At 37.6% G+C, this 12,949-nt stretch overlaps 1 protein-coding gene across 2 annotated transcripts in view; it reads left to right on the forward strand.

Annotated features, from left to right (window-relative positions):
- Positions 1 to 12,949, forward strand: part of atp9b (ATPase phospholipid transporting 9B) — a 329,584-nt gene that overhangs the window by 218,435 nt on the left and 98,200 nt on the right. For both annotated transcript variants that reach the window (XM_039737704.1, XM_039737705.1), the window contains exon 13: positions 7,243 to 7,385. In XM_039737704.1, the coding sequence (XP_039593638.1) occupies positions 7,243 to 7,385 (143 nt within the window). The remainder of the gene's footprint in view (positions 1 to 7,242; positions 7,386 to 12,949) is intronic.

Consider the following 12,949-nt stretch of genomic DNA (forward strand, 5'->3'; position numbering starts at 1 on the left):
AAATACACCCACACTCGCATACCGCTGTCTAATTTCACTGATTGTGACTTTCTTGAAATTTATACCCAGTTCTCATAGTGAAGGAAATTGATCTTATCTTGAAACTAGAGGAGACGCCAAAGAAAATGTGCTGATACTTAAAGGATCAAGCTGCAGGGAAAGAAGCTGCTGGATTTTTCCCCTTCTATTTTGTAATGTTCATATTACTGGTGAACCAAGGATATTTAATCCGCAATGTTGAATAAATATATTTATAATGATGTCATTGTTTGTCAAGTGACGAGCCTTAATTTTGCTAACTGAAAGACTTCCAATCTAATCGAATCACTGCAAAAATGACAGGGTTAATTTACTCTGCATTAACTGTAGCTGTTTTTATATGTTGCAATCAATAATTTTAGGTTATTATACAAATATGACACTGAAACGTGAAAATATTGAAGGAAGACAACAGATTAAGGAAAGATTTGAAGGATTTAGATACACCATTATTCCTCCCTACCATATAAAAATATGCTTTTAAGGCATGGAGATGAGATTTCAATATACTGAGCATGTTAAGATTCTATTGTGCTTTTACAATATGTGCCAGAGTGCTGTTTTTGCCCAAGACTAGGTAAGTGATCATTGATATCCCCAAACTGCCAGAAGGTTGACTAATTGTGTACTCCATTTAGCCCTATTATTAGAAGGAGCTGCCTTTTAATGGTCTTCAACCTCATATAAAAACTGACCACTTTGTATTAGAAATGATAAATAACTACTGTGTAAAATACTGTTTTGTTAAAACTGATGTATTTTATCAGTAAATTATATAAAAAAATCAGATCCTCAAATGTATCCATTGCCGAAATAGTTACAGCTCTTATCCTAAAAGGCTCTGTCAAATTTTTATTCCAGGCTGGTTTCCTTTTTTACTTCTTTAAATGTTGTATACATATATACAGGTATAAAATTTCAACTTCATCTTTAACATTTGCTTATTTTTGTTATCCCTGATCACTTATGATTTGACCATTTTCAAAGTTATATCTGTGTGAGTCCAGATGAGAGTCTATGGGCACAATAACTTTAAAGCAAATCACATCTCCAAAGGACATTTAATACAGTTATTATTTTTATAGGATACTTAAGCCTATTCATTTTTTAAAGAAAATTGCTTTAGTTGTTTTTCTCCATAGAGGTACTGTAACTGTTGTTGTGTGTATGTGTGTGTGTTTATGTACAGTATGTCTACACATCCAGGTCTTAGGTTACAAATGAGTTTCATTTCTATGGACGTTCATAAGTCCATTTGTTATGTAAGTGGAAACTTGCACTGAAACAGTTGGTTTGATGGGAAAAATTAGCAGAAATGCGTAATGCCTTATGTCTACTATATTTTACAGATAACATATTTCAAACTTTTTAACAAAATGACAGCTGAACAATATTATTATGCTTTAAATTACAAAATACAATTTGAGCTCATTTAAACTAACCTGAGCCACAGGCATTTAAAATATGTTGACCTTATGCTTCAGCATTCTACACTTTTTGATAATGATACAGTATCTCATAGATTTGGAAAGCCATAATAATAGCATGAAAACCTACCATTAATCGACAATTGATCACTCAGCAGAGATGTGCTTTTTGTAAGTAAAAAATAGAGCTTGTTAGGCAAAACTTAAGCAAAACTTATCAATCTGTCTATTCAGTGCCCTTTTATATTATAGCATAACCTTTGCTAATGGGTTTAATATAGAATACTAGCAAAATACCCGCGCTTCGCAGCAGAGAAGTAGTGTGTTAAAGAAGTAATGAAAAAGAAAAGGAAACATTTTAATAATAACGTAACATGATTGACAATGTAATTGTGTTGTCATTGTCATGAGTGTTGCTGCCATATATATATATATATATATATATATATATATATATATATATGTTTTATATATATATATATGTTTTATATATTTATATATATATATATATATTTATATACATACACACATATAAACATATATATATATATATATATATATGCATATACATATGTACATATATATATATATATATACACATATATATATATGTATAATATATAATATATATATATTAGGGGTGGTACTCAATTAAAAAATTAATCTAATTAATTAGAGGCTGTGTAATTAATTAATCTTCATTAATCGAATGTAAGCACACATGAAAATTTGCCCCAAATCGCAAATGTTTTTTTTAATTTAAAAGGGTTTTAGTGGACGACAGAATCAAATAATAGACATGGACATGAATATTGTAAACTCAAGCTGTTTTAATTTCTGAAAAAAAAAATGCATTTAAACTGCATTTCAATTCAAAACAGAAACAAAAATATGATCAATGGCTAAAATTGGGCAGACTTTAAAATAAAGTGGTATTTTAAGTACATTTTCAGAATGGTATTGTCTTTAAATAATAATAACAAAAATTTCAACATAAAGTGCTGTTTTTCTTCTTAAAAAAAATAAGGCAGAAACATAAAAGGTAATTTGACCAGCTTCACCTTTAAACTCTGAGTAACCTTAGCCAAAATTATTTTGTACATTAGGCTAAAACAGTGTGATGATTGAACATTTTGTAATTAGATGTAATTAGAATTACTAACGGTCACGGAAGTCCAATGATCCCCAGTAAGAGCCACAAAGTCCGCTTTCTTTTAATGCATCTAATTTTGCTTGCTTTTCAATGTCATAAAGCTGTTGAATTTTACTTGAAATACGCTAACTGTAGCACATTTTCTAACCCCCTATCTGCCACCACTGTTAGTGGTCTACAGTCCAAAGCAATCTATTTTGCGAGAGAATTTGTATGTTTGACCGATGTTGACTTACTAATTTTGGTCCTGAAGCCCGTCATTTCATGAGGTTTGGACTGCCGACACCTTTTGTTGTTACTCGAACCCGTACTGCTAGTACTAACAGCATACACAGTTTCTGTGCTCGCTGTAACATGTTTTGCATTTAGATGGAACCGTAAGGTTGAAGTGCCTTGGTGGTATGCAAACTCATTTTTGCAGTTTGCACCAAACCACGCTTTTATCAAGGCTTCTGTCGGGTAGTCTTTTGAAATGAAATTTGCCTTCGATCAGTCCTAGCAACGCGCTTTCTTCCGACTCTTACATATTTGTAGCTCTGATGTGTGCTTCAATGTAATCGATGTACCAGGAAATCATGCATTGACAAAAGTTCCCGTTTGCTTAGAATGCAAAGTGTGATTAAATTCATTATTTTTTTAACGCGTTATGTAGTACATGCATTGAAGCTTTTCAGCTGTGCTTGTGCTAAGAAAAGGAAACATTTTAAAAATAATGTAACATGATTGTCAGTGTAATAGTTTTGTGACCGTTATGAGTGTTGCTGTCATCAAGGATTTGATTAGCATTATTTCTTTCAATCGGTTCGTATTTGGAGAACATGTTGTGTTCAAGTTATATTCCGTGTTTGTCAACCGTTGTAAAGATAACAGGTTTCATTCATCGAAGTGTTCACCACCCAAATCGGAACTCATGAATGTAAGATGTTCAACAGGCATTCCCGGTAGTAAGTTGTGGAAATCGCCTGTGAATATTTAGCGGTAGCATGTGTATGAACTTAATTTAATCTTTTCCAGTCCTGCAAAGTCAGTTGACGCGAGCCGATCGGAGTACATGCATCGAAGCTTCTCAGCTGTGCTCGTGCGATCTCGCGATGTACACGGCTTTATTTAATGTTAGCTAATTTTAACTCCGTTACAAAGTGATCCAAAGTCTCGTTTATACCTCGTGTCTTCTCATTAAACTTGTATCTGGCGAATACCATATTCGTCGTAGGCATGACAAACGCCAGCGGGAGTGTGTCTAAAAACTTAATTTAAACTTAGGGTTCACACCGTGCTTTGTTTCCACAGTAGCTGCACTTATGAATATGCTTGTATGCATCGCTCGCTTCCTAATCTTTTGCTGCCTTCTCAGTTGTGAAATGGCGTTTTTTGTTCAGCGCTCTTTGGAGCTCTTCCTTGTTCTCTACGTACTTACGTAGGAGGCGTGATGACCCGACACGCAACTCCGCCTCCCACGGCCATCGAGCTCAGTCCATTACATTAGAGTATATGGACAAAAATATGTTCCAGTTATGACCATTACGTGTAGAATTTCGAAATGAAACCTGCCCAGCTTTTGCAAGTAAGCTGTAAGGAATGAGCCTGCCAAATTTCAGCCTTCTACCTACACGGGAAGTTGGAGAATTAGTGATGAGTCAGTGAGTGAGTGGAGTGAGGGCTTTGCCTTTTATTAGTATAGATTCACACAGATGTTGACCAGGATGGAACACACACCTGGTCCTTGGCAAAGCATAGCAGCAGCTATAACCATTAGCAAAATCATGTAACCTCTAATTAAAAATAAAGATAGGAAATGAATACTTTACTGTCCCAGGACATTGTGTCACTGGAGATAAGCATGTCATGTTGCACAACACTGGAGTGCCAACTTGCAACACTTGAAACACAGTAGAGTTTTGTTTCATACTGCTTTTTTTATCTTTCAGCAAATGTAAAGAGATGTGTATTTGTATGTATATTATACATGAAACTGAAAAATTGTATCAGTGTCCCATTGTGACTTTTATTTATGTATTTTATCTTTTTTCTGTGACATAAGGCAACTGCCATGTTCAGGAAAAGGGTTCATGGTACTATATCAAACATCTTTACTGGAGAGAAATGAGGATAATGGGTCAACAGAGGTAATGAATGATAGAAAAAGTTCAGAATTTGACGTCTTTAGTAGATATGCCATCCATTCCACACTATGCTGAATGTTTAATAATTTAGAATGGCAGGCTGGAGTTTTCTTGTTTCTTTTTGTGTTTGCACTTATTGTTCACTTTCTTTGTGCGATAAATCAGGTAAAATATAAACCTAGAAAATAATTAATTCTCTATCAGACCTAGAGTTTCTTGATGTGTGGTGCTTCATGGATGCCAGAGGACAAGCCGTAAAAGTTTTTACATATAGTAAAACAAGCAGATAGTCAAACACATTCACAATATTTTGAAAAACTGATGTTTTGATATATGCAGTGCATAAACGCTCTTAAAAATTGGGTACAAATGTGTATATTTCTTACCTTGTGCCATTTTTTTGTAATTGCATGTCAGCGGCAGGTTTTCAGATATAAATATGCTTGTGAGCTTCTCTGAGTGTTTATTTCTCTTATGCTCCTTTTGGCCTACACAATCTGTGTGGTCTCATGCGATAAACCACAAAATGGTGCAACAGCACAGACTTCTGACACATGTTGCAACCAGAAAGAGAAGTTTAATTGAAACCTCATCTATGTGATCCACCATACAGTCTACAGGCTTATGAGTTTCCAGGTGATGGTGCCAACTGTTGCACTCTTTTCAGAAAGTGCCTAAAAGAATCCCATCACTGAGATAAGTATGCAGGAACTCACAGTAATGACTTTTTTACAGTTATGCTGGTCACGTTATGTACAAAGGTACGTCTTTTAAACATTTCCTTTGTTAGTGATAAATTTTAAGTTAATACGATAAATTACATATACATGTATATGCATGTATGTATGTACATGTGTGTCTGGTTATGTATATATATGCATACACCAATCATCCACAACATTAAAACCACCTGCCTAATAATAATAATACTTTCCATTTATATCGCTCTTTTCTAATATTGTGTTGGTCTCCCTTGTTCTGCCAAAATACCTCTGACCTGTCAAGGAATGGACTCCATAAGACCTCTGAAGGTTTCAAGCCGTCAGCAACACATCCTTTAAGTCCTGTAAGTTGCGAGGTGGCGCCCCCATGGATTGGACTTGTTTTTCCATAACATCCCACAGTTTCACAATCGGATTGAGATCTGTGGAATTTGGAAGCCAAGTCAACACCTTGAACTCTTTACCATGTTCCTCAAACTATTCTTGAACATTTTTTACAGTGTGGCAGGACACATTATCGAGATGAAAAATGCCACTGCCATCAGGGAATATCATTGCCATAAAGGGAGTGTAAGAAGTCTGCAACAGTCTTTAAATAGGTGGTACGTGTCAAAGTAACATTCACATGAATGCCAGAACCCAAACTTTTATCTAGCAGAACATTGCCCAGAGCATCACACTGTTTTCACTGGCTTGCCTTCTTTTAAAAAAAAAAAAAAATTAGAGTACTTCATAAGAATTTAGGGATCAAACTAGAGGATGTGTAAGTTCAGTTCACAGTGAGCAGAGTTTGGTGAATATCACAAACATTTTTGTGATTTCGGGGAACTCATGGCGGAGTGAACACAGCATTGTTCGCTCATCATTAGTGGTGATTAAGCGAAGAAATTGCAGATCTATTTAAAATTATCATGGGAACACTGAGGCTAGCTGGCAGCTCTTACTTTAAAATGAAATCTTCACTCAAGAAGCTGGTTAAGAGTTATTAAACATTGGAAAGTTTTACTTCACATAGGGAACTGTGGATACTTAAGGATCAAGTGAAGTATGTGGTATTACATCTGGGATATTCAGATTTTGACAATATTTTGAAAAGGTTGCATGGTTGAAGAGCTTCTTTTAGGTTGGATGGCCTCTTCTCATCAAAAGCATTCTTGTATTCCAATACCTGTGATAGTTTTCTCTGCATATTACAATTTTTCTTCCACATCCCAAAGACTTGCATTAAGCTGGTCCATAGCGAGTGAGTGGATTTGGCTGATGTCCGTGTGCTCTGGACTAGTTCTTGCCTTGTGACTGACGCTGATAAGATAGGTGCTTTAAACCTATTTTCTTCATAATCGGGAAACAAAATTTACAAGGTGAATGGATGGATGAATAAAAAATGTAGTGTATAGTACATTTTGAATAGAACCTTGTTTGAAAATGTAACTTCTTTGGGAAAAGCGTTGATTTTATTTTCTCTGAACTTTTAGTTTTACCACATACAGTGGATTCAGAAAGTATTCAGACCCCTTCACTTTCTACACACTTTATTGTGTTGTAAATTTAACTTAAAATAGATCCATTTACACTCAGTAAGACATGCTGGCAAATTTAAAGCTTGTTTTTGGAAAGGTTTGCAAATTTATTAAAAATCAAAAAACTGAAATCTCACAGTAAGGAGCATTGCTAAAATGAAGTATCCGATTAAAAAAGTTTTCAAGTTACTGTGATGTAAAGAAATACTTTTTGTAGCATTTTCCAGAACTTAGATCATGTATTATTTTTCTTTTTAGCTTGCGTGTTAACCTGGACATGGGAAAAGCAGCTTATGGATGGATGATAATGAAGGATGAAAACATTCCTGGTACAGTCGTGAGAACAAGTACCATTCCAGAAGAACTCGGGCGATTGGTGTACTTACTTACTGACAAAACAGGTAAGGATCTTAATTGTTGATTGATGACTAGAGACTAGGGCTGGTGTGACAGAAATAACTCGGGACAGAGGAAGGCACTCCTGTTTTGCTCAAGCAGGTGTGTATGTATAAACAATATATATGCTCTATACACTGTAAAAGGAATAGACTCGACATACTTTAAAAGGTTTGGTGCAGCCGCCCTATATTATTCCTGGCTGCAAAAGATTCTTGATAAATACAGAGATGTTCTCTATACCGAGTCCAAAACAGAACTGACGATGGTTTGTCAAGATGCCGGTTTTAAGGGATAGAACAGGAAGTGATGTAAGGGAACCGGAAGTGATGTTCTTTGTTAGTCAGAGTAGGTGCCAGAAGTGATAATCTTCTAGGCGCCGGAACCGGACGTGACGTCATCTGTTTTAAATCAGACAGGTTTTCCCGCGGCTGGTCTGTAAAGAAAACAGGAGAAGGTTTAGTGCACCCCGCCACCCCCTGGCTTGGCGTGGAATGCCCTTTGTTTGGTCCATACAACGTCTTCTTAGTCGCACGTGTGTGACAACACATATTTAAAAAAGTATAAATACTTTTGAACTAATGAAGGTCTGAGACCTCCTGGGGTGTTCAAACTTTGGCATGGTGCACCTTTCATGAAGTTGTACAAAACAGAAACAATACCCTGATCTTGCATGAAAAACTGAACAGAAATGTGTCATCTTGAACTTTATGCCTTGTGGTGATCAGTTCGTTTTCTGCTCACTTAACTATTCGCAGTAACAGACATTTTAAGCAATGGTGCCCAAACCTTTGCATGCCACTGTATATAAATTGCGGAGATTATAGAAGAAATGTTGTTGGGACTGAAAAAAACACATAGCTGAGTACCATCTACATGCATGTCATTTACTAACCCACTCAGTCCTGAACAGTCTCACGAGGTGTGCTGGAGCCTGTCCCGGCTAGCACTGGGTACAAGGCAGGAACAGTCCCTGGACAGGATGCAAGTCCATAGCAGGACATCTACAGATAAGTGAAAATAAATATGGTTTCTGATAATATCTGTCTGAAGAAGGTTGTGAAGTGTAAACGCAAAGGTCGGGTGAGAACCATGCCCTGCAGAACACAAGATTTACCTTCTAAAAGGAACAGTGGAGTCAACACATTTCTGTACATACTGAAATCAGTCCTTCAAGGTCACTCAATCAATGATAATCAGTTTTCTGAAAGGCACACAAAGCAACGGTTTCACATAGAAATCAATCTAAAATGTCTGTTGCTGTGTGCTGTTGCCGCCTGTTTGCCAGGAATGTGTGGAAGTCTGGTTGGCAGGCTGTCTTCATGTGGTAGGGTGCGACAGTAATGGTCACAGTGTATCGTAATTTGGTTTTTGTACCTCCTGTCATTGTAAATGGCGATCCTCCCAGGTGAATGTTGCTGTAGGCACGTCAGCTACACGAACCTGTTCAGCACCACAATCCGCTGAGGACCGATCAGCTGGTGCTGGTACCTGACCTTCATTTTCGATCACTTGTATAGAAATCAGAGTCCAGCAAGTCAGAGTCCAATTCAGTGCTAATATGCAAAACATTGTCCACAGAGTATTTTGCTCTACGCATTTGCTTCGATCTCTCACCAGACGTCGATTCCATTTTTTTGTTTCTTACTACTCACCAAAGCACGGGGAATGTCAGTCAAGCCGAGGAGCCTCCAACACAAACGTAACGGCGGGTTTTGTCACCGTTTACAGCTGATTACCATCGTCAACCTTTTCTTTTGACAGAAGTCGACATCCGCCCTGAAAGATTTAAGATTCTGCAACATTAAGATCTTTTTGAAATATAAACCTGCGTATTGTTGTTGTCACAGGTTTTGGCACATAAACCTTGTTCAGTCTCAACATATGTTCTCAACTTTACTTAGTATATGGATATTGAGCCCAATGCTGCCAATACAGTCTTCTTCTCCCTGCAACCTTAAGTAGAAATAAGCTATTGAACAAAACAAGTTACAGTACTTAGTGCTCAGCAATAACGTGGCCATTGTTTGCAACACAACTGTTCTAAATACACTTCACTCTGCCTTTCTTCAACAAACTCCCAGTTCACATACTTCTTTAAAGCTGAAACTGTACAGGTGTGTGCATCAGGGTAAGGCAGAAATACTTAAAGTAATGATCCATATAAGAGAAATATTAAGGGCTGCAGCCTACCAGTAACCCTGGAGGAACTGAATGGGTCTCACTTTTGAGTAAACGGATGAAATGAAAAAAGTGACTCCTAACAACACAGCAAACATCCTTCAGCTGCCTGTTACTTACAGTACTTATAAACTTCTATTCTGTGTTGTGGCTTAAAGATGAAATATTAGTATTACACAAACTGCCACTACACAGGCTTCTTTAAAACTGGAGCTGCATGAGAAAACCATAAGTCATATCCTGTTTCCTGTGTATTTTTCTTATACACTATGCAGAGGATCTGATTTTTGGCATCTTAATTAAACATTGTAATGACTAATAAATCCTATTATTGTACCATTTTCCTATGGAATACATTAGTGCATACAGAATGATTCATTAAAAAGAACAACTTTTTTGCTGATCTTGGAGTTGATTTTTCATCATAGATGTTTTAATTATGATAAAAATCAAAGCTTTTGTCATATCTCTGTATTTCTCAGTTTATTAAATAAAGGCTGGTAAACATCCATCCATCCATTATCCAACCCGCTATATCCTAACTACAGGGTCACGGGGGTCTACTGGAGCCAATCCCAGACAACACAGGGCACAAGGCAGGAAACAAACCCCGGGCAGGGCGCCAGCCCAACCGCAGGGCACACACACACACACACACACACACACACACACACACATACACACGGGACAATTTAGAATCGCCAATGCACCTAACCTGAATGTCTTTGGACTGTGGGAGGAAACCCACGCAGACACGAGGAGAACGTGCAAACTCCACGCAGGGAGGACCTGGGAAGCGAACCCGGGTCTCCTAACTGCGAGGCAGCAGCACTACCCACTGCGCCACTGTGCCGCCTAGGCTGGTAAACATTTAGTGAAATTCTCAGTTGCCCACATTTTGACTGATATCACATAGTTAAAGTAGCCACCCAGCCACAATATAAGAGAAGTCACCTCTATTGACTTAACGCACATGTTATATCCAACTTGTGAGAGAGGCCAATGACATAGGAGAAAAGTGAAGTGCAGTGTTTGGTGTAAGAAAGGGAGAGGACGTTGACAGTCCTGAAGATGCATCGAAATGTCATGCTGTCAGAGGAGAAAGGTACAGTGCCACCTACCAAATGAAATGGGAAAGGCTGTGCCATGATGGTGCATACTTTTACAGAATGCCTTCGATGGATTAGGAATGGACTCTTGAAACTTGCTGTACAAACATAGATATGAATCATTCAGGTTGTATGTTTTCTTCTGTTTTTGACTTCTAGTAGTTTTCTCTGCATATAAACTTAAGCAATGATTAACTAAAACTTTTAATATTATCTCAATGAAATTGTCTTGTTTGTTGATACCTTCTGACACGTGATGAATATAGTAAAAGCAAGCCGTGCTTGTTTGAATGATGTGTTATTTGTGAAACCCTTTCAAGATAGCAGTCAAGGGCCTGAAGGATAAAGGTAACCTCGAAGAAGGTTCTCCTGGCCTCTGTTGGAGTAATTGTGCAGCCTATGCAAGGATGAAGGTGTGGGTGTCGAAGAATATAGGCGTCCCCCTGGCCCCTGCTACGAACATATGAAATTTGACAAATGAGAGGAGATTGTTCAGTCTATCAGTCCAGCTTGTTTAGCTAATAGGTAAAGGTTACAAGCTTGTTCCAGAGTCCCACAATTTATTGCTTAAAAGAAATGCTTCTCGGATTCAGTCTTAAATGCACTTCCCTCTTTATTTTCCACTGATGTCCTTGAGTATGTGATTCGCGTTTAATCTGAGAGAATGTTGCTGGATCAACTCTATCAATGCTTTGCTAAGGTAGATTGAAGTGTAGCCCTTTCAGGTGTAACGATTCGGGTGCTGAAGGATATACAATACAATACAATACATTACAATACAATACAATTTATTTTTTGTAGAGCCCAAAATCACACAAGGAGTGCCACAATGGGCTTTAACAGGCCCTGCCTCTTGACAGCCCCCCCAGCCTTGACTCTATAAGAAGACAAGGAAAAACTCCCAAAAAAAACTCCTGTAGGGAATAAATGGAAGAAATTTGGGAAAGGCAGTTCAGAGAGAGATCCTTTTCCAAGTAGGTTGGGCGTGCAGTGGGTGTCAAAAAGAAAGGGGTCAATACAATACAATACACAGAACAGAACAAATCCTCCATACAATCTAAAAATAAAAATTTTAGAAGTACGGAGTAGAATTTAACAGTAGATGATATCACATAATATGATTTAGATTTGTTTAGAGTCCTGGAGACCTCAGCCATCAAGCTGCCTCCCCCATTTGGCCATTCCACAGCTGAAATAGCGCAAATCTGATGAAAGGACCCCTCTTTCCCACGATTCCTGTGATCCTCCATCAGGAATGACTTTTCCTTAAGCATGCAAAACAACTTGGCAGGTGGGTCGTGGCACCAAGTGCCACATTTGAGTACCGAGAAGAGAAACAGAATAGGTGAGGGTTAGTATCCAATTCTAACTATCATGTTACTTATGTTTTAGTGCTAATGACTAACAGCAGAGATGCAGTCTGTACAGTTAATCAGCAGCTCTAGTCAGGGTGTGCTAAACTGAAGTAGTGAGTCATCAGCTGGGATGTAAAAGCTGAGACCGAAGGGGCATCTCTTATAGTAACAGGCAGACCACCCCACAGTTTAGGGGCCTTGTAACTAAAAGCTCGACCTCCCACTGTTATTTTATTAATCCTTAGAATCGTAAGCTGACCGGCATCTTAAGATCATAATGTACGTTCTGGTTTGTAGGTCATGATAAGTGCAGACAAGTAAGCCAGACCTCAGCCATTAAAGGCTTTATATGTTAAAAGGAGGATTTTGAAATCTGGCTCTAAACTTAACCGGGAGCCAGTGAAAGGATTTAAGAACTGGAGTTATGTGTTCATATAGGCGTCCAATCCTGGCCCCTCCCCCTCCTAAGATGTCGAAGCTGAGATAGCCAGCTGCAGCCATTGATGTCTGTGATGAAAATGAGTGATGAGTGAAAGTCAAAGAGGTAATTATTGCATGTTGTATGGGGCTGATAATTTGCCCCTTTTCCAGTATTAACTTGTTCATCAATATAAAAAAAACCTTTGTTTAAAATAACATTTGTGAACACTGTTACATGATAAAACAGATGTATTCATTCCACAGAAATATTTTTCCAGCACTAGATCATGGATATATTTAAATTCACTATCATTAACTTCTTGGCATCAGACCCACGTAACAGAATACAAACGTTTATTTATATAGCCCATTTTCATACAAACAATGTAGCTCAAAGTGCTTTACAAGGTATCTAAGAGAAAGTTACAAGAAAAGAGAAACAAGATAAATATCAAGTAGAAGAGTAGCATTCTTATATAATATGTCATAATGTAAGTCTCTAAA

Source organism: Polypterus senegalus, chromosome 15 (genome assembly GCF_016835505.1).
Source record: "Polypterus senegalus isolate Bchr_013 chromosome 15, ASM1683550v1, whole genome shotgun sequence".
Taxonomy (NCBI): Eukaryota; Metazoa; Chordata; class Cladistia; order Polypteriformes; family Polypteridae; genus Polypterus; species Polypterus senegalus.